The 21,769-nt window shown below is 45.3% G+C and overlaps 2 protein-coding genes across 5 annotated transcripts in view; one reads left to right on the forward strand and one right to left on the reverse strand.

Annotated features, from left to right (window-relative positions):
- LOC115143100 (low-density lipoprotein receptor-related protein 1-like) overlaps positions 1-21,769 on the forward strand; it is a 181,163-nt gene that overhangs the window by 117,732 nt on the left and 41,662 nt on the right. For all 4 annotated transcript variants that reach the window (XM_029683178.2, XM_029683180.2, XM_029683179.2 and 1 more), the window contains exons 26-41: positions 184-348; positions 440-684; positions 1,235-1,366; positions 2,298-2,525; positions 2,789-2,963; positions 10,256-10,350; positions 10,453-10,602; positions 10,825-10,965; positions 11,095-11,220; positions 12,619-12,750; positions 12,960-13,094; positions 13,818-13,947; positions 14,822-14,948; positions 15,037-15,188; positions 15,690-15,814; positions 16,048-16,422. In XM_029683178.2, coding sequence (XP_029539038.1) covers positions 184-348; positions 440-684; positions 1,235-1,366; positions 2,298-2,525; positions 2,789-2,963; positions 10,256-10,350; positions 10,453-10,602; positions 10,825-10,965; positions 11,095-11,220; positions 12,619-12,750; positions 12,960-13,094; positions 13,818-13,947; positions 14,822-14,948; positions 15,037-15,188; positions 15,690-15,814; positions 16,048-16,422 — 2,633 coding nt within the window. The remainder of the gene's footprint in view (positions 1-183; positions 349-439; positions 685-1,234; positions 1,367-2,297; positions 2,526-2,788; positions 2,964-10,255; positions 10,351-10,452; positions 10,603-10,824; positions 10,966-11,094; positions 11,221-12,618; positions 12,751-12,959; positions 13,095-13,817; positions 13,948-14,821; positions 14,949-15,036; positions 15,189-15,689; positions 15,815-16,047; positions 16,423-21,769) is intronic.
- On the reverse strand, positions 17,017-19,535 carry LOC135560228 (delta-type opioid receptor). The gene has a single exon (XM_065001789.1). It carries the CDS (start codon positions 18,562-18,564, stop codon positions 17,551-17,553), a length of 1,014 nt encoding a protein of 337 aa, XP_064857861.1. The 5' UTR covers positions 18,565-19,535; the 3' UTR covers positions 17,017-17,550.

Here is a 21,769-nt window from a genome sequence, read left to right on the forward strand (position 1 = left end):
GCTAACTCCTATGTTGACAATGACCATAGGAGTTGGAAAGGCAGCACAAACCCATCTGGGACCAGGCTAGGAATGAGTATACACACGGCTTAAAACTGAGTCTTGATTTCAGTCATTGGTTTTTGTTTTATTGGGTTTACTGAACCACATAGTTGAATTTGAAGTCTCCCCCTATTTCTGTAGGATTCTGTTTTGGACGGACTGGGATGCCAGTATGCCAAGGATCGAGGCAGCTTCCATGAGTGGCGAGGGAAGGAGGACCATCCATAAGGAGACAGGAAATGGGGGCTGGCCCAACGGACTCACTGTAGACTACCTGGAGCTACGCATCCTGTGGATCGATGCCAGGTCAGAGAGAGGACATACTGTGTATATATACACACACATATAAAGGCTGTCATAAGTCACTGTATTGTGTTGTCTTCCATCCATCCTCCAGGTCTGATGCTATTTACTCAGCCAAATACGATGGTTCCGGCCTGATCGAGGTGCTGAGGGGACACGAATACCTGTCGCACCCATTCGCAGTCACTATGTACGGGGGAGAGGTTTACTGGACGGACTGGAGGACCAACACGCTGGCCAAGGCTAATAAGTGGACCGGTAACAACGTAACCGTGGTCCAGAGAACCAACACACAACCTTTTGACCTGCAGGTCTACCATCCTTCCAGACAGCCCCAAGGTAAGACGCGCGCGCACACACACACACACACACCTGCTAACAAACTTTGTGTTTAAAAGAGGTTAGCTACTTTTAATTGACTGTGTCCCGAGTCAGTGGCCACTTTGATTGACAGCTTCTCTAAGTCCATGTGTCATTCAGGAGGGTAGTGGCATCTGGCCTCCCCTGTCACAACCACTCACCTCAAAATGGCCATGCTCAGAAAACCATCCATTTATGGATGAGACAGATAGGCCTGCTGCCTGAGTGGTAAGAGCTGTTTTATATGCACATACTGGATGATTGTAATTGATATTTTCCTCCCTCCTTCTCTCGTCCCCTCGCTTATCCTTTCCTCACATTTTCCTTCTCTCTTTCTCCTCGTCTCTCGCATTCCATTTCGCCCTCTTATCGCTTCTCTACCAATTCCTTTCCCCCCTCTCATTCGCTCTCCCTCCCCTTCTCTTCTCATGTCTTTCTCTACCACCCTCCATTTTCCTTGTGCTTACGCTCTACCTCTTTCTCTCTTTACCACTGTATCTATCCCCGCTCTCTCGCTCTTTCTCCACAGCTCCTAATCCGTGTGCAGCTAACAATGGCACAGGTCCCTGTTCTCACCTGTGTCTCATCAACTACAACCAGACCTTCTCCTGTGCCTGCCCTCATCTCATGAAGCTGGGAGCCGACAAACACGCTTGCTATGGTAAACACACCTTAAAACACACACACGCACACGTACACACACACACACACACACATACAATCAATCGAACACCTGGATCAGGTGGACAAACAAAACCGCTGCTCCTACACACACACACACACGTCTCCTCCTCCCCTGAGCTGGCAGATTGTCTCCTTCTCTGTGCTTGGCTTGGCAGAGAGGTGGAGTTGCTGAGAATGACAGTGGGATTTATGGTGTGTGTGTGTGTGTGGGATGATTCAGAGACAGGTCTCTTCTCCAGTACCCACGTACAGAGGTTTATTCTAACCACAGGGGGTCTAGAGGGAACAAACATCCCTCATGAGTGGGATCACCCCCCATTGGCTTTGTGTCACAGTCCACAAACAGTCAGGATTATCTCCTGGATTCTGTCACTTGTGACGCCAAGAGAGTTTGAGGGGTTTAGGCCTTGTCTCTAAAGTGAAAGGGTGTGTGTGTGCGTCTGTGTATGCGTGTGTTTCGTATTCAGGGGAGCAGTTTCTATTATCTGTGGCGTAAAGGAATGGAGAGGCCCACTGTTTAAAGCTGGCATCAGCCACAACTCTCCCTCATTCACTACCTAGAGTATACACACATGCCTGGGCTATCTGATCTAGACAGGCTGAGAAGAGCCAAGTACAATCAGTTAACATACACGCCTCACTCCTGACTGCTTGTTATTGTGGCAGATTGTATTAAGTGGACTCTTAAGTGGCAAAGACATTTCGCACACATACTCGCTAGCGCACGCACACGTGCTCGCACACACACTCCTTCACAATTGAACCCCTTTTCTTCCAGTCAGTCCCTGCTGTATGTCCGTTCGATCGAATAGACGCCGTACACACTCACCATAACTCCCCAAACCCAACCCTCCCTAACTCCCCTCTCCTCCCTCTTTAATATGTCATGTCCTTCTCTCCCTCTCCAGAGTCCCGTCAGTTCCTGCTGTATGCCCGTCAGATAGAGATCAGGGGAGTGGACATAGACAACCCCTACTATAACTACATCATCTCCTTCACCGTGCCAGACATAGACAACGTGACCGTGGTGGACTATGACGCCGTGGAGCACCGGATCTACTGGTCAGACGTCCGAACCCAGACCATCAAGAGAGCCTTCATCAACGGCACCGGAGTGGAGACCGTGGTGTCTGCTGGTAGGGAATTTACTGTGGGAATATCTACCCTGCTTTGGTTGAAATAGTCAAACAGCTAGTTTATACAGAATGAGTCAATCAATGAGTCCAAAAATCTGTCATTTAATTAGTTTAGCATTGAGCGGTAGTTAATTCAAATTAGAAACCTACATACTTGTGGGTCTCCTTGTTCGAAGACCTCGTACAGGGTAGGGAAACGCATGTCATTTAATGAACATTTTATATTGTTGCGTCGTCTCTTGGATAACTTTGTCTTTCCCTAGACCTGCCCAACGCCCATGGTCTGGCAGTAGACTGGGTGTCTAGGAACCTGTTCTGGACCAGCTATGATGCCAATAAGAAGCAGATCAATGTGGCCAGACTGGATGGATCATTTAAGAACGCTGTCATCCAGGGCCTGGATAAACCTCACTGTCTGGTGCTGCACCCCATACTGGGGTAAGTAGAACAGACACACCGACGTGATAAAGCTGTTTCACTGAGATCAATGCAGCGTTAAGAAATGGCTGTCAGACACCCTACTGCTTTCACCTCTAACACACACACACACACACACAGACCGTCTGACTGTCAGGCAGGCTCCCCACAGCTAGAAGTCTGCCATGATAGGCAGGGTAGTTTAGATCGTGGCTGACCTCTAGCAAAGAGCAGCCAGCTCTCCCGCTCTAGAAGGGACTCTAAGTCCTCTCTCATCTCTCCCTTTTCATCTATCCCTTGTTATCTCTCTCTCTCTCTCTCCCTTTCCTCTTTCTCAACAGATGGCTTCTGTGCTGAAAGCCATACATTATTTACACACTGTCACACACTGGCCGATCTCTGTGCCTCAATTTTTCTCTCACTCGCTCGCTCTCGCTCTCTCGCCTCAATTTACTTCCCTCTGAAACTTTTTTTCTGTTTTTCTCTCTTTCTCTGTCTTTTCGTCTTTAAAGAGACAAAAGCTCAGCAGGCATACATCCGCTCCTAAGATCACTAACAGACATTTCTTGTTTGTGTTTTTATCTCGGAGTGTGTGTGTGTGAGTAAGAGTGCTCTTCTTTGTCTGAGTGTGTTTGTGAGTATGTGTGGGGCGGATGCGGAGGGGATATTATCTTTGAGAATGCCTCTGCCTTTTTTGTCCTTTCTCTGTTTTCTGAGAGACTTACTTAAGCTGAGGAATGTTTCCGATCTGGGCTTAGCTGCTGGCATGGGGGAAAAACCAGAAGCAGATGCTGAAGCTGTCTCCTCTTTCACACACACACACACACACACACACACACACACACACACACACACACACACACACACTGCCTATAATGAGTCCAGGAGAGGAGGGGGCTGGGAAAGGGGGGATAAGGGGAGAGACTGGGATGTTTAAATTGTTTGCAGGAACTGTATTCAAACTCATGATACCTAAACAAATGCAGGGTGTGGTGGAAGTGGAGGGGGGTTTAAGTACCTCCTTGATTGAAATAGAGTGACACACATGCTAAAGCAATCACAAATGCACATGAATCGCCCTATATTTCTTTTTAGGCAGGCATCACATCCAAGTGTGTGTGTGCTGTCTTTGATTGCATACATTTTTCTTGTTTTTTACAATCAACAGAAACATAAATAGACAAAAGCAATAGACGAAAGGTTTTGATAAAGTACAACTGGAATTGATATACTGTATACAATGCATTCGGAAAGTATTCAGACCATTTGACTTTTTCCACATTTTGTTACGTTACAGCCTTATTCTAAAATGGATTCAATAGTTTCCCCCCCTAATGAATCTACACAATACCCCATAATGACAAAGCAAAACCAGGTTTAGAAATTTGTGCAAATTTTAAAATAAAACACAACTGAAATATGACATTAACATAAGTATTCAGACCCTTGTACTTTGTTGAAGATCCTTTGGCAGTGATTACAGCCTTGAGTCTTCTGGGTATGACGCTACAAGCTTGGCACACCTGTATTTGGGGAATTTCTCCCATTCTTATTTGTAGATCCTCTCAAGCTCTGTCGGGTTGGATAGGGAGTGTCGCTGCACAGCTATATTCAGGTCTCTACAGAGATGTTCGATCGGGTTCAAGTCCGGGCTCTGGCTGGGCCACTCAAGGACATTCAGAGACTTGTCCTGAAGCCACTCCTGTGCTGTCTTGGCTGTGTGCTTAGGGTCATTGTCCTGTTGGAAGGTGAACTTTCACCCCAGTCTGAGATCCTGAGCACTCTGGAGCAGGTTTTTATCAAGGATCGCGCTGGACTTTGCTCAGTTCATCTTTCCCTCGATCCTGACTAGTCTCCCAGTCCCTGCCGCTGAAACGCATCCCAACGGCATGATGCTGCCACCACTATGCTTCACCGTAGGGATGGTGCCAGGTTTCCTCCAGACGTGACACTTGGCATTAAGGCCAAAGAGTTCAATCGAACTCCAGGTGGGCTGTCATGTGCCTTTTTACCCGAGGAGTGTCTTTCCTCTGGCCACTCTACCATAAAAACCTGATTGGTGGAGTGCTGCAGAGATGGGAGAATCTTCCAGAAAGACAACCATCTCCACAGAGGAACTCTAGAGCTCTGTCAGAGTGACCATCAGGTTCTTGGTCACCTCCCTGACCATTTTTTGTTTAATCCACCAGAAAAGACAGAACTAATATTACAAAGAATATTGTGTTTAAACTCAAATATACTAATTTAAAAAAAAAAAAAATATATATATATATGGTGGAGTTATGTAACACATGCAGCTAACAAAAATTTATGGAAATGTCTGCTCAAATCAAAGTTACAACCAACTAATTGCAGCATTACCGCACAAATGGAAGAGGTAAGTGGAAGGGGGAAAAAGTAAGGAACTTGTCTAGTGGCCCTGCATTGAAGACTCAAATTGGTTAAAGAAAATTGTGATAAATATAAGTCTACCAGTTTCATTTAAGGACCCAAAAAATTGACAGCTGTGCCATATAGGTGGGTGGCGATTTTTGATGTACCGATTCCATGGCACATGAACTGGAACACAAAACGACACTGGATTCAGAACTTTGAGTTTTTCAATTAAAATTATTTTTACAAAATTCGTGCAACCAATAGAATGCTATATGGGGGATACAACCATCCCAGCTCTGCAGATTTAGCTGCGAAGAGACAATCATTAGATAATTTGTTTTGCTACTGTCCAAAGCTTGTTTTTGGTCGCAGGTTCAGGAATGTCTGAAGAATTACAATATTTACCTGGAGCTGTGATGTAAAAAGTCATAATCAAACGATCAGTAATATAATAATACTCGTAGCAAAAATGTTTATTTTTAATTAACATTCTGTAGGAACTATGAGAATAGAAAGGTTCAGAACCTTTGTGAAACATCACAGCGTACTTGAAAAATATATGGCGAACAGATGGGAGGGGTTGAGTGGAGCTGAAGGGTGGGACAAACAAGAACTCATGTAAAATTATACTGTGTCTGTAAAAGGTTCAGAACATTTGTGAAACAGCACAATAAAAATCTAAACTGGATGGTCTTCAGAGAAAGATGGGAGGAGTTGAAGGTAGCTGAAGGCTCATGGGACTAAAAACAAACAGAATATACTGTGTTTGTGAAATGTATATAGTGTATAAGCTGGAAGTAGAGGCCTAGGTGTTGTCGATTTAGTTTACTCCAATTAAGGGAGGGGTGGTAGGGTTAGGGGAATATAAAAAAGGAAAATATATTAAACAATATACCCTACCGGTCAAAAGTTTTAGAACACTAACTCATTCAAGGGTTTTTATTTATTTACTATTTTCTACATTGTAGAATAATAGTGAAGACATCAAAACTATGAAATAACACATATGGAATCATGTAGTAAGCAAAAAACTGTTAAACAAATCACATATTTTATATTTGAGATTCTTCAAATAGCCTCGATGACAGCTTTGCACACTTTTGGCATTCTCTCAACCAGCTTCACCTGGAATGCTTTTTGAACAGTCTTGAAGCTGAGCACTTGTTGGCTGCTTTTCCTTCACTTTGCTTTTGAGGTCGGGTGATTGTGGAGGCCAGGTCATCTGATGCAGCACTCCATCACTCTCCTTCGTCAAATAGCCCATACACACCTCCAGGCTGTGTTGGGTCATTGTCCTGTTGAAAAACAAATGATAGTCCCACTAAGAGCAAACCAGATGGGATGGGGTATCGCTGCAGAATGGTGTGGTAGCCATGCTGGTTAAGTGTGCCATGAATTCTAAATAAATCACAGACAGTGTCAGCAAAGCACCATCACACCTTCACCTCCATGCTTCACGGTGGGAACCATACATGCGGAGATCATGCGTTGCAACCAAAAATCTGAAATTTGAACTCTTCAGACCAAAGGACAGATTCCCACCGGTCTAATGTCTATTGTTTGTTTCTTGGCCCAAGCAAGTCTCTTCTTCTTATTGGTGTCGTTTAGTAGTGGTTTCTTTGCAGCAATTCGACCATGAACGTCTGATTCACGCAGACTGCTCTGAACAGTTGATGTTGAGACGTGTCTGTTACTTGAATTCTGAAGCATTTATTTGGGCTGCAATTTCAGAGGCTGGTAACTCGAATGAACTTATCCTCTGCAGCAGAGGTAACTCTGGGTCTTCCTTTCCTGTGGCGGTTCTCATGAGAGCCAGTTTCATCATAGCGCTTGATGGTTTTTGCCACTGCACTTGAAGAAACGTTCGAAGTTCTTGAAATGTTCAATATTGACTGGCCTTCATGTCTTAGTAATGATGGACTGTAATATCTCTTTGCTTATTTGAGCTGTTCTTGAAGTGCATTCCAGGTGACTACTTCATGAAGCTGGTTGAGAGAATGTCAAGAGTGTGCAAAGCTGTCAAGGCAAAGGGTGGCTACTTTGAAGAATCTGTTTAACAATTGTTTTGGTTACTACATGATTCCATATGCGTTATCTCAGTGTTGATGTCTTTCACTATTATTCTACAATGTAGAAAATAGTTCAAATAAAGAAAAACCCTGGAATGAGTAGGTGTCAACATTTGACTGATATTGTTATAACATTGATGGAAGCCACAATATCTGCAACACTAAAGCTGATCTACCCCTAAAAAAAAAAATAATAATAATAAAAAACTATTTAGACCCCTTGACTTTTTCCACATTTGTTATACGTCACAGCCTTATTCTAAAATGGATTAAATAAATGTAATTCATCACAATACCCCATAATGACAAAGCGAAAACAGTTTTTTAGATTTTTTTTGGCAAATATATTAAAAATAAAAAACGGATACCTTATTTACTTAAGTATTCAGACCCTTCACTATGAGACTTGAAATTGAGCTCTGGTGCATCCTGTTTCCATTGATTATCCTTGATGTTTCTACAACTTCACTGGAGTCCACCTGTGGAAAATTTAATTGATTGGAAATGATTTGGAAAGGCACACACCTGTCTATTTAAGGTCCCACAGTTGACCGTGCGTGTCAGAGCGAAAACCAAGCCATGAGGTTGAAGGAATTGTCTGTAGAACTCTGTGACAGGATTGTGCTGAGGCACAGATCTGGGGAATTGTTCCAAAATATTTCTGCAGCATTGAAGGTCCCCAAGAACAGTGGCCTCATCATTATTAAATGGAAGAAGTTTGGAACCACCAAGACTTTTCCTAGAGCTGGCCACCCGGCCAAACTGAGCAATCGGGGGAGAAGGGCCTTGGTCAGGGATGTGACCAAGAACCTGATGGTCACTCTGACAGAGCTCCTCTGTGGAGAATTTTCCAGAAGAACAACCATATTTTCAGCACTCCACCAATCAGGCCTTTATGGAAAGACAGACGTTTTTCGCTTGGAGTTTGCTTAAAGGCACAAACAAGATTCTCTGGTCTGATGAAACCAATATTGAACTATTTGGTCTTAATGCCAAGCGTCACATCTGGAGAAACCTGGCACCATCCCTATGCTGAATCATGGTGGTGGCAGCATCAGTCTGTGGGGATGTTTTTCAGTGGCAGGAACTGGGAGACTAGTCAGGATCGAGGGAAAGATGAACGGAGCAAAGTACAGAGAGATTGTTGATGAAAACCTGCTCCAGAAAGCTCAGGACCTCAGACTGGGGTGAAGGTTCACCTTCCAACAGGACAATGACCCACACAGCCAAGACAACGCAGGAGTGGAGAAAGTCCCCAAATACAGGTGTGCCAAGCTTGTAGGGTCATACCCAGAAGACTCGATGCTGTATTCGCTGCCAAACATTACAATTATAAATAATTTGATTCTTCCATTTTCTTAACGTTGGAGTATCATTTAACTTCCTGTATTTAAGTAATAGCTTCTTCAAAATAAGTGACGGAAATAATATTGTCCAACCCATTGGGTATCTCCCCGCACCCTCATATGCCATGTCTTGAAATATGCAGTTAGACGAATTAAAAGTACATTTACATTGTAAAACTTCTGACAACTAACTTTTTAACTCCGCCCATAACTTTTTGACTTCATAGCACTCCCAGAAGGCATGAATTATTGAGTCATTGTTAGTTTTACACTTAAGACATAACTCTGCCATTGTGCTGTAGAATTTGTGAATGTTGTCCCTTGTATAATCAAATCAAATGTATTTATATAGCCCTTCGTACATCAGCTGATATCTCAAAGTGCTGTACAGAAACCCAGCCTAAAACCCCAAACAGCAAGCAATGCAGGTGTAGAAGCATACATCCTATACATTAGTTTATACTTGATTTAGTGTACAACTGTAATTTTGTTCGTTATTTTCCAAAACTCCCTTCCTCTTGTGCCAATATCAGTTATTTTTAAGTCTTGGTTCCAATAGTTCATATTGGAGATTGTCAGTCGGATAGGCTCTCTGCAAGGTTTTGTATATCTTATCATATGAGTATATTATTCTGCCTGAAATAGGATTCCCTCAACATTGCTCTGATGTCCAAAAGCTTACACGTCAAAATGTGATACATTTGAAAATGTCTACGTTGGTCAGTCCAAAATGTATTTTTCATTCTGTCATGGAAATACTTGTTTATCCTGTTACCACATCATTTACAGTTTCGATGTTTCTAGTTTTCCATGTGGGCCAATTCATTTGGGAATTCTGATTTCATGTGTTTCTGTACGTCTTTTTTTTTTAATGAGTTTGTCTGTTTCAGCCCAATTTTGTGTGTAGCCGACATATGCCTCTGTCAGGGAGAGGGAGGGAGAGAGAGCATTTCAGAGAAAGAGAAGCCATTTATGGGGCATTACATTTGAATGCAGTGAATCTCAATTGCTGCAGGACTCTACACTAGCCAATCCCCACTGACATGTTTTCTGCTTGGCCTAACCCAATCAACACCCACACACAGTATTCTAAGCTAGCCTTTACCATGCAATAAAAAAATGGCTCCTGTACTTTATACCCAATGAAAGATGCTTCTGTTAAAACACAGGGCACGTTTTTTTTACATAGATTGTAAACTAGATATATAACTACATACATTTACATCTGTCAAGGAGATGTTCAGTAGATAAATAGTCCAAATGGGACCTCCACATGTGTAGCTGTTGATGGTTTTGCTACTTTTAAACAATCCCTTTCTCACTTATGAAAAAAGAAGTATGAGCGTTGTGATGAGTGTTGTCTAATTGTGTGTGAAAACAGAATAAATAGTTTTTACAAATAGTTTTAATGGTGTAACACTGTTAGGCGCTATCCAGGGTAATGAACGGCAGGTCCTGTCACTTCTAGTGATTTCAGTAGCATGATGTATTGATATTCTGTCTCTCTCTCTCTGTGTTCCAGGAAGCTGTACTGGACAGATGGAGACAACATCAGCATGGCAAACACAGACGGCAGCAACCGCAGTGTCCTCTTCACCAATCAGAAAGGCCCAGTGGGTGAGTGGCTCTAGGGAAAAAATAGTGCACTATATATAAGGAATAAATTGCAAAAATTGGGATACATCTATAATGTTCCTCCCTCTCCCTGTCTGTCTCCAGGTCTGTCCATAGACTTTGACACAGAGCAGTTGTACTGGGTCAGCTCAGGGAACAGCACCATCAGCCGCTGTAAGCTGGATGGTTCGGGTCTGGAGGTTCTGGAGGGGGTCAAGGGCAAACTGACCAAGGCCACAGCTCTGGCCATCATGGGTATGTAACTTGGCTCCACTCTCTCTAGGACTGTACATTCTGCCTCCTAGCTGCCTTTAGCTTTCTGTCCCGAACAGTTTGAGTACTCAGAAATGGAGCTACAGTAGGTCTCAACGTCGGTTCTTTGAGTGATCATAGTATGAGTACGATGGGTCATTTTGATTGGCCCACTTGTGTGAAGAGATGAAATGATGTCATTTTGTGATTGGCTGTTGTGTGTAGGCGAGAAGCTATGGTGGGCGGACCAGGGGACTGACCAGATAGGAACCTGCGACAAGCGTGACGGAGGGAACTGGAAGGTCCTGAGAAACAGCACCTCAGCTATGATGCACTTGAAGATCTACAACGAGACCGTGCAGAAAGGTGTTTGTGTGTGTCTGTGTGTGTGAGAGTGTACATTATGTTTGGGCAGCATGGTAGCTATAGATTAGAAATGACCATTTTAATCTATGTGAGCGTGTTTGTTAGTGTTTTTGTGTGTTGTGTTTCCAGGCACCAATCTGTGCAGTAATAGCAATGGAGACTGTTCCCAGCTGTGCCTGCCCACCTCCCCCACCACACGAGCCTGCATGTGTACCGCTGGATACAGCCTCAGGAGTGGACAACAGTCCTGCGAGGGTGAGACACACACCGTGAACATTTTGTTTGGATCTTTATTCTGATATTTTGAAAGGTCATAGATGCCTGGTCTTGCAGTCATGGAAACAAAACGTTACCTCAGTTTTTAGTCAAACAAACACAAGCTACATTTGGATGTGCTATATTTAATATAATAAACTCGGCAAAAAAAGAAATGTCCCTTTTTCAGGACCCTGTCTTTCAAAGATAATTTGTAAAAATCCAAATAACTTCACACATCTTCATTGTAACGGGTTTAAACACTGTTTCCCATGCTTGTTCAATTAACCATAAACAATTAATGAACATGCGCCTGTGGAACGGTCGTTAAGACACTAACAGCTTACAGACGGGAGGCAATTAAGGTCACCGTTATGAAAACTTAGGACACTAAAGAGGCCTTTCTACTGACTCTGAAAAACACAGAAAGAAAGATGCACAGCGTCCCTGCACATCTGCGTGAACGTGCCTTAGGCATGCTGCAAGGAGGCATGAGGACTGCAGATGTGGCCAGGGCAACAAATTGCAATGTCCGTACTGTGAGATGCCTAAGACAGCGCTACAGGGAGACGGGTCGGATTCGCGTTTATTGTCGAAGGAATGAGCGTTACAACGAGGCCTGTATTCTGGAGCGGGATCGATTTGGAGGTGGAGGGTCCGTCATGGTCTGGGGCGGTGTGTCACAGCATCATCGGACTGAGCTTGTTGTCATTGCAGGCAATCTCAACACTGTGCGTTACAGGGAAGACGTCCTACTCCCTCATGTGGTATCCTTCCTGCAGGCCCATCCTGACATGACCCTCCAGTATGACAATGCCACCAGCCGTACTGCTCGTTCTGCGTGTGATTTTTTGCACGACAGGAATGTCAGTGTTCTGCCATGGCCATTGAAGAGCCCAGATCTCTATCCAATTGAGCATGTCTGGGACCTGTTGGATCGAGGGTGAAGGCTATGGCCGTTCCTCCCAGAAATGTCCAGGAACTTGCAGGTACCTTGGTGGAAGAGTGGGGTAACATCTCACAGCAAGAACTTCCAAATCTGGTTCAGTCCATGAGGAGAAGATGCACTGCAGTACTTAATGCAGCTGGTGGCCACACCTGATACTGACTGTTACTTTTGATTTTGACCCCCCCTTTGTTCAGGGACACACTATTCCATTTATGTTAGTCACATGTCTGTGGAACTTGTTCAGTTTGTCTCAGTTGTTGAATCTTGTTATGTTCATGAAATATTTACACGTTACGTTTGCTGAAATTAACACAGTTGACAGTGAGAGGAGTTTATAATATCGTAATCATTCATTTGTTTTCATCTGGAAAGATTCCATGTCTTGTACTGCCACTGACCTCTTAGTGTGTCCAGTGATCAACTCTGTGTAATGTTTCCCTCGGCCTCAGGAGTGGGCTCCTTCCTGCTTTACTCTGTTCATGAGGGCATCCGTGGCATTCCCCTGGATCCCTCGGACAAGTCAGACGCTCTGGTGCCAGTGTCAGGCACCTCCCTGGCTGTGGGAATCGACTTCCATGCAGGTAGAGACGCACACATACACACACCTTGGAGGGAGGGGTTTTCAAACACTATACAAAACCAAAATCTAGTTTTTTTTTTTTAGATCGGAAGTGATGAAAAATATTTTTTCATGAAAATATGCTGAATCTAGCCACTCATTAATGAATGAGTATAATGGGTATAGTAGATATGCTGTTCTGTACTGATGGTTCTCTCCTCTCCCCTCCAGACAATGATACGATCTACTGGGTGGACATGGGCCTAAGCACCATCAGCAGAGCTAAGAGAGACCAGACCTGGAGAGAAGATGTGGTCACTAACGGCATCGGCAGAGTGGAGGGCATCGCTGTGGACTGGATCGCTGGTGAGGCACGCTCACACATATACACACATGCATGCAGACTCATACGCGCACATGTACAGACACGTGCATACTAACTCATACTGTGCACACACTCTCACACACACACTCTCACACACACATTCGGCATCTGTCAGACTCATGGCTGACACGCTTCACAGCCTTACAGAAGAGAGATGAGACTCATTCTGATCACATCTTCACCTTTGCAAGGTGAGGGAGGGAGAAAGCCAGGGAGAGAAGTACAGTCAGAGGGAGGGAGAAGCTAACAAAGGAAGAGGAAGAGGGTTAGACCGAGGAGATGGGAAGAAGCCCAGATAGGTGCCTCTATAGCCCAGATAGGTGCCTCTATAGCCCAGATAGGTTCCTGTATAGCCCAGGTCACATGACATGGGTGCGTACAGAGTGAAGCCTTACTGCAGGATGAGTAATGAACACTGCAGCATTCCATCAGCCCTCTGAGGTTACCCTGGGAAACCCTGTTAACACAACACGGCAGCATTCTCCATTTGCCTAGTTGTATTAGGTGTCATATACAGTGAATGTATAGAACTTTATTCGTCCCAAAAGATACAGTAACCTTCCACAGAACTACTTTATCAGTTAGACTCTTGTGGTTGATCCCATTAATGTTGTTGTACTGTAAAGCCTGTTGATTGTTTAAAATACACTGTCGTAAAAGTGTGACTGGTTTTGTATTGCTGTTGGTGCTCTGTCCCTCCATAGGGAACATCTACTGGACTGACCAGGGCTTTGATGTGATTGAGGTGGCCAGACTCAACGGCTCCTTCCGCTACGTGGTCATCTCCCAGGGCCTGGACAAGCCCCGCGCCATCACTGTCCACCCAGAAAAAGGGTGAGCACAGGGGGAGATAGGGGGGAGGTTGACCTCTGGTGCCAAGGCAGCAGCTGCTCTTCCTGGGGAGCACATTAAGGCAAAAGATAAAACATAACATAACATTATTACACCACTACATATCTACAATACACATAGTATTATACTACCATACAACAGAATTACAATGTAGGTGTATGTGGAGTGCGTGTACTAGCACCTGTGGTTGTACCCGTGTGTGTGTCTCTTCACAGTCCCTGCTGTTCCATAAGGTGTTACCTGATGTGGAATAGAGTTCCATGTAGTCATGGCTCTATGTATTACTGTGTGCCTCCCATAGTCTGTTCTGGACTTGAAGAGACCTCTGGTAACATGTATTGTGGGGGTATGCATGAGTGTCTGAGCTGTGTGCTAGTAGTTTAAACAGACAGCTCGGTGCCTTCAGCATGTCAATACCTCTCACAAATACAAGTAGTGATGATGTCAATCTCTCCTCCACATTGAGCCATGAGAGGTTGACATGCATATCATTAATGTTAGGTCCCTGTGGACTTTTAAGGGCCAGCCGTGCTGCCCTGTTCTGAGCCAATTGTAAAGTCCCTCTTTGTGGCACCTGACCACACGACTGAACAATAGTCCAGGTACGACAGAACTAGGGCCTGTAGGACCTGCCTGGTTGATATTGTTAAGAAGGCAGAGCAGCGCTTTATGATGGACAGACTTCTCCCCATCTTAGCTACTGTCGTATCAATATGGTTTTTGACCATGACAGTTTACAATCCAGGGTTACTCCAAGTACTTTAGTCAGCTCAATAAGGGGAAAGTGACCTCGCTCGTGTGTGTGTGTGTGTGTGTGTGTGTGTGTGTGTGTGTGTGTGTGTGTGTGTGTGTACAGGTATCTGTTCTGGACAGAGTGGGGTCAGTACCCACGGATCGAGAGGTCTCGTCTGGACGGGTCTCAGAGAGCTGTACTAGTCAACGTCAGCATCAGCTGGCCTAATGGCATCTCCATAGACTACCGGGTACAGTGTAACACCCACACAGACACACAGACAAATAACCACCACAACACACACAAACTGAACTCCCTGTCCTGGTATGTGTGTGCAGGAGGGTCTTCTGTACTGGTGTGACGCTCGTACAGACAAGATAGAGCGTATCAACCTGGAGACCGGAGAGAACCGGGAGGTGGTGCTGGCTAACAACAACATGGACATGTTCTCTGTCTCTGTGTTTGAGAAATACATCTATTGGAGTGACAGGTCTGTCTCTCACACTCTCACACTCTCACTCTCTCTCTATCTCTCTATATCTCTGTCTCTGTCTCTGTCTCTGTCTCTGTCTCTGTCTCTGTCTCTGTCTCTCTCTCTGTCTCTGTCTCTCTCTCTGTCTGTCTCTCTCACACTCACTCTCTCTCTCTCTCTCTCTCACACTCTCACACTCTCACACTCACTCTCACTCTCACACTCTCTCACTCTCACTCTGGAATGAATTCACTCCCTCTCACCATAATCTGCCACCTTGCATCTCAGCTGTTGGCTCCCTCACCCTTTCTCTTTCTGCACTGATGTCATGTCTCTCTCCCTCTTTCTGACATTCTTTCCCGCATGTATTTACTGTCACCTCATTTATTCACTCAGTCTTTCTCACTCGTCTTTCACCTTCCTTCTCAGCCAGGGTGTCTCCCTCACTCCTTTTACTTAGTCTGTCTCTCTCTCCCTGATGTCATGTCTCTCTCTCTCTCTCTGTCTGTGCTGTATCAGGACTCATGCCAATGGCTCCATAAAGAGGGGCAGCAAAGACAACGCTACAGATTCTGTGCCTCTGCGCACTGGCATCGGAGTACAGCTCAAAGACATCAAAGTGTTCAACCGGGCCAGGCAGCAAGGTGGGCAGTGTGTGGATGTGTTCGTTTAGAGAGTCTACTCAGAGATGATTATAGGGGCAATAATGATGTAAAGTTTGGTAATACAATTATTTTAAATCCCAAACCCATTAAAGATTTTATTCAGAATACCATTTAATGTGATATTTTTCAAATGTTTCATATTTGAATTATTATTTTATCGAGAGGGATTTCTAATCTACAGTGAATATGAAATATGTTTCCCCTCTACACAGGAACGAATGTGTGTAAGGATAACAACGGCGGCTGCCAGCAACTGTGTCTTTTCCGTGGCAACGCGGAACGTACATGTGCCTGTGCTCACGGCATGTTGGCCGAGGACGGACGGGGTTGCCGTGACTACGACGGCTACCTACTCTACTCAGAACGGACCATTCTAAAGAGCGTTCACCTATCGGATGAAGAGAACCTAAACGCTCCTATAAAACCATTTGAGGATCCTGAGCACATGAAGAACGTTATAGCTCTGACGTTTGACTACCGTGGAGGAGGGGGGAAAGGAGCCAATCGCATCTTCTTCAGTGACATCCACTTTGGAAACATCCAGCAGATCAATGATGATGGCTCTGACCGCAAGACACTGGTGGAAAGTATGTTACTCACCCTCTCTCTCCTCTCTTATTCATCCAATCAAAATAAGCATTTCGCTGCGCCTTTTATACCTGCTGTAATCTGTGTATGTGATGAACATTTAATTTAAAAAAAAGAATAATGTTATTTGATCTGTTATCATCCCCCGAATCATAACTTTTCCCTCATAACCCATAATTCATTGATTTACTCTGTCGTCAATGCCAATTGATGAGGCCAAGTGAATGTAGGCGAGCACTAGTTAATCAGGTTATTTGGCTGAAGTTTGAGAAATGTGCTAAAACATTTTCCTCTGTTAGATGGCTCTCTCTCCCGTTAAGCAGCATCTTTCATCCTCCTCTCCTCCTCCTTCACGAAGAACAAACCTTATTTGGTGGTGACATACAGCAGACCCCCCAATGGGTAGCATTCTCCAGGAAGAAACAGCCGGGGCTCAAAACCAAACTTGTTTTCGACCTCCAACTGAAACATGGCAGGAAAACAACCTAGTGGCCAACTATTATTTCTGTCTGGAAAACAGTGGAAAGCTTTCATATCTACCTTAGTTTGGGAACACACTGTACACAACAACATAAACCAGACTGAGGCACAGCTAGACCTTCATTCTCTTTATCTCAGAAGAACATCGCCGAAAGAAACAACAATCGCTACAAAATAGTATTAATGTGTAAAAGAGCTCACATCCTTTAAAGCTTTCTCTTGTTTTTTTTTTTTTTACAAGCATAAATGTATTTCTCCCAGATGTCTATGTTCTTTGCCATGTCCCAGGAGGCCCTCTAGACAGAGGCCTTTGATTCTCAGTGTTCAGATCCTCCTTTTAGACTGTTGTCTCACAGTGGGGAGGCTCTTCACTTCAAGTGCTGTCCCTCAATTGAACCTTGGAGCTCGAGCTTTGTACCACAGCTTAGTGTGATAGTTGTGTACTGGAGTAGCAGTGAGATTTGGGTAGAAATGGTTTTGTAGTTTAGTCCCGTGGAGTTCTTATTATGACACTTGTTTTAGTTCTTCCCACAAGCCTCTCAGACAACAGATGTTCAGCCCACATCCAGTTTGTCATGGACACACAGTTTAACCTTAGAGATTTAGAGACATGTCCACCAGTCTTGTATAGTTGTCTGTTGTCACGGTTACTGACCCCCACCCCTGGCACCACCCCTGGCAACCAGCTCCAGCAGGTCCTGTCTGAACTTCTGCGACATGAGGACGTAGAGGATGGGGTTGGCCACGGTAGAGGAGGTGGCCGTGATGCGGGCGAACACGCTGAAGGGCCCGAAGCGCGGTGATGACCCCGTGGCCCCATGGCTGCCTCCCCCCAGGAGGGCAAAGGTCAGGCCGTAGGAGGGCAACCAGCACAGGGTAAAGGCCAGCACCAGCAGGGCCGATGTCTGGGTCACCTTCCGTTGGTATCGCTCCACCTGGGGCGCTCGGTTGTCCCTACAACTCCGCCACAGGAACAAGTAGATCCCGCTGTAGGCCACAGCGATGACGCCCAGTGGTAGGGCGAAGGACAGCAGGAATTGGCAGGCTCCATAGGCCAGCTGGCCATTGTGCGACAGGAAGTTGAAGCAGGCCAGGCCATCGGGGGAGATGCGCCGGTCACCCACGGAGCGGAAGGCCAGCTGTGGGGCAGCCAGGGCGCAAGCAGGAAGCCAGAGAGCAGCGGAGGTCAGCGCCACGCGGCGAGGAGTAAGAAGGCGGTAGGCCTGGGTTGGCTCCACCACGGTCAGATATCGCGTCACGGCCAGGGCGGACAGCGTGAAGGCACTAGCCGAGGAGCAGGCGGCACCCAGGAAGCTCACCAGCCGACACAGGAAGTCCCCGAAGGGCCAGTGCTGCATCGCTATGGCGACGGTGTGGAAGGGCAGCATGGAGAGGAGGAGGAGGTCGGCCGCACTCAGGGCCAGCAGGAGGGTGTCTGTCCCTGTCCCTGTTAGGTTCCCCTGGTTGTGTTGACCCCCCGGACCTGCCCCTCTTCTTCGACGACCACACAGGATGACCATCACCAGGGAGTGCCCCGTCACACCCAGCACCAGGATCAGGACATCCATCACTAGAACCAGGACCAGCTCCACACTGCCGACCCCAGTCTCCTCATCACCAGAACCACTGTCATTCCTCCACACAGATCCATTATCCGCCATGGAGAGGACCGACAGACCAGCCTTAAAGGGGCTACTCCTTAGTCCTTACACTGAGCCTAGAGTTGATACAGTGAAGCAGTGATGACTGATGAGAAAAAATCATAGCAGCAAAATCCTAGCAGCAAGATGACACTCCCATGGGTCGATATCTACCTGCTGTAAAAACTAGGCTTCTGCTTATGACTGATCAACTAGCCACTGATAACAAAGCGTGTGGGAATTATTATTGAAACGGAGTCGATAACACTAAGGTGTGCCATCAACAGGAACATTCAGCAGATTTGACATTACATAGGTTCTCAAAGTTCATTCTTCTGACCATAACCACTCTGAAGTTGCCCTCCTGTCAGTTAGGATTCGATGGGTTTGTCTCGCTCAGTATTTTCCTCTCCATAGTCCAGAAACTCACAGTAGAAAAGTGTCGTTCTTTTTTCTTCTGAAGTGTTTACCTTTCCAAAAATGGTCCTTTTGAAAGACGACTGATGAGGGACTGTTACCAGTCACGTGATTGAGGTCTCCCACAATTTGAATCAATCCTTTCTCGTCCTGCCAATCAGCTCTACCTTTGTCCTAGTCCCTCCAAAGAAAGGAGCGAACATAGACATCAGCCCCCCTCTGTTGACGTTTGCGATGCTATTGATTTTAGCATCCAGCTAGCCGCCGGGCTCTCAGTCTCTCCCCAGGACTCCTGCTATGTCTGTCTGACAGTGGTGGCCGTCTGGGTCTGAACTCTCTGGATGGTTCTGTCTCCGGTCAGCTCACATCAGAACGCATCTGCATGACGCCTCAATCAGTCTTCCACTGCGAAGTCATCGACAGTCTGCCTATTCAGAGCCCACAGGAAGGAATCTCTGGAGAGACAGAGGGAGAGAAGCAGCGTACGGTAGGGTAGGAGAGGCAGGTATATGTATGGGCTTGAAGAAAGAGGTGAATCACAGTAAATAACATGTGGACTCTGGACTTCTCTGTACTGTATGGCTTTGACAGTGCCAACGCAAGAGAGATGGGTTGGTCTTTTGTCAATGGGAGGACCTGTACAGGACAATCAAAGCCTTTCACAGAGTTTGACACACACACACACAAATAGCCACACTCTGTACTTGTGCATGTGACATTACAACTTGAAACTTGAAAAATCAGGGTAATTGTTTACCTTTGCCCTGAGAGCAAACACTCAGCTAGAGTGTTGTGGTCTGTTATCACACCCAGATAAGTGCCATAAAACTCTGTGTGTTAGTATGCGTGTGTCATTCCACCTCAAAAAGCACAAGAGGATTTCGACACCCATCTCAGATTGTTCTGAAATAGTTTATGTTGTTAGAAAACAGATAAAGAGTTTTAGCATTCCTGGAACATTGTTTAAATATAATTTGATCTCTGAGAAATTAAACTAATAGTTTGCACCCAAATTTGCCATTTTAATTTATAGGATTCATATCATATTCAATAAATATAGTATCTAACATCCCATTTGGACCATAATTCTTCCTAACAATGAGTAAGACATGAGGAATACAATACAATTATCAATAGCCACCCACAGACCACCTACGCCAATCCCACCCCAACAAAGTAGTATGGAGCTGCTGCTTGGAGTATTGCTTCTTCACTATGTATTTCAATGAACAAAAAGCAATTGGTTTTCTACCCAAAGTTGTAAAGAACATGTTGTGAGCCGTTTTAATAAACACTAGAGACCAACATACTGGATCAAAGGCAGTAGCAGGAACAGTGACATCTAGTAGGTAAAACTTATTTTCACACTCATTTATGGTATAGCGACTTCAATGGCTAATTTATCTGAAGAGGGGAATAGAGGTTCACAGGGAATACATTCCAAAGGTTGAAGAATCAATATACAACGAGGTAATGTTTCTGGAATGCTAATCTTATCTGTTTCTAACTACAGAAACAATTTCAGATTCATCTGAGATGGTGGGTGACATGGCTTGCTGAAATGACATGAAATGACCCGTGTGTGTGTGTGTGTGTGGCTCAGGATAAGAGGGTGAACTCTACATTTACCACGAGCTCGTAGATTCAGCTCCTTTGTAAACTTCAACTGCTGCAGTCAGCTTACAGGACAGAGACGGGCCTCTATACAGCAGCGATACACAGATGGGGAAGCCGGCTTTAAAAGGTGTGAGGAACGGGGGAAACAAGGAGAGGAAAGTGTACAGACTTGCAGTCTGACGATTTATGATTTATTAAAAGCACAGAGGAGAGAGGGAATTGAGGGAGCAGATTTAGTGTTTCACTTCATCCATTTTTTTAAAGCGTTGATTTATGAGAGTGGGAAACCAGAGGGAATTGTTTTAACGTCGCACACCTGGGCTCTCCGCACTCCAGCTCTTAGGTCCTTAGCTCGGTCTCATTCAGAATCTCTCACAATACCCTGCTAGCCAGTCCGTGACTCATGTCTGTGGTGATGAAATAGAAAGATGGAGGTGAAGTGAAAAGTGTCCCACCTGGTGTTGAACCTCCCAGAGACACTGGCCAGGCATGTGATGTACTTATTAGGTCATAACCGCTTCAGAAGAATGCCTATTAAATCATTCCAGTCCCTCTGTTTCTACTGGGATAACAAGCAGGTGACTATTAGTCTTTTGGAACAATTAGTTGACCGTAGGTGTGCTGTGCGTAACCCAAAAGTGTCCTTGGAAGACTTTAAGGGTGTGTGTGACTGTGGGAGTGTGTTTCTCCACCACCAGAGTACAGTGTGTTCCTCCATCTTGGCCAGCTCTCCTCTCCCCAGTCTCCTCTCGTCTGAACTGGGCTGAGCTAAGCTGAGCTGGGCTGAACTCAGCCAGTTACTCATTAAAAGGCTGCGGAGCACAAAAATGCTGTGAACACTCCCAACTATCGATGAAAAAGAGCAATGGAAGGAAATATGCTGCGAGCTGTTAGCCATTTATGTTGTGACCTTTTGGAGAGCTGTTAGTTGGATGAAAGCCTTAGATCACAGAGGGTTCTAGATCATTACCAGTGGCCTGTCATGTCCTCTGAGTAGTGTCCTGTGAGTAGTGTCCTGTGAGTAGTCTCTGGACCTCCTTTGCTCTGGCATCCAGCTCCACTCTGCCTGCCAGCTCTGTGCTACTGCCAGAGACCTGAGTCATGTCCTTTTAACACTCAACTGGGATTGACGTGGTATTTGTCTCTTCTCCTCCCTCCCGGTCTTTCTTTCCTTTCCGTTTTTTCTTCCTGC

Source organism: Oncorhynchus nerka, linkage group LG15, assembly GCF_034236695.1.
Source record: "Oncorhynchus nerka isolate Pitt River linkage group LG15, Oner_Uvic_2.0, whole genome shotgun sequence".
Lineage (NCBI taxonomy): Eukaryota > Metazoa > Chordata > Actinopteri > Salmoniformes > Salmonidae > Oncorhynchus > Oncorhynchus nerka.

Excerpts from the sequence above, each read along its gene's own strand:
- LOC135560228 (XM_065001789.1), bottom strand. The coding sequence starts at position 18,564 with ATGGCGGATAATGGATCTGTGTGGAGGAATGACAGTGGTTCTGGTGAT.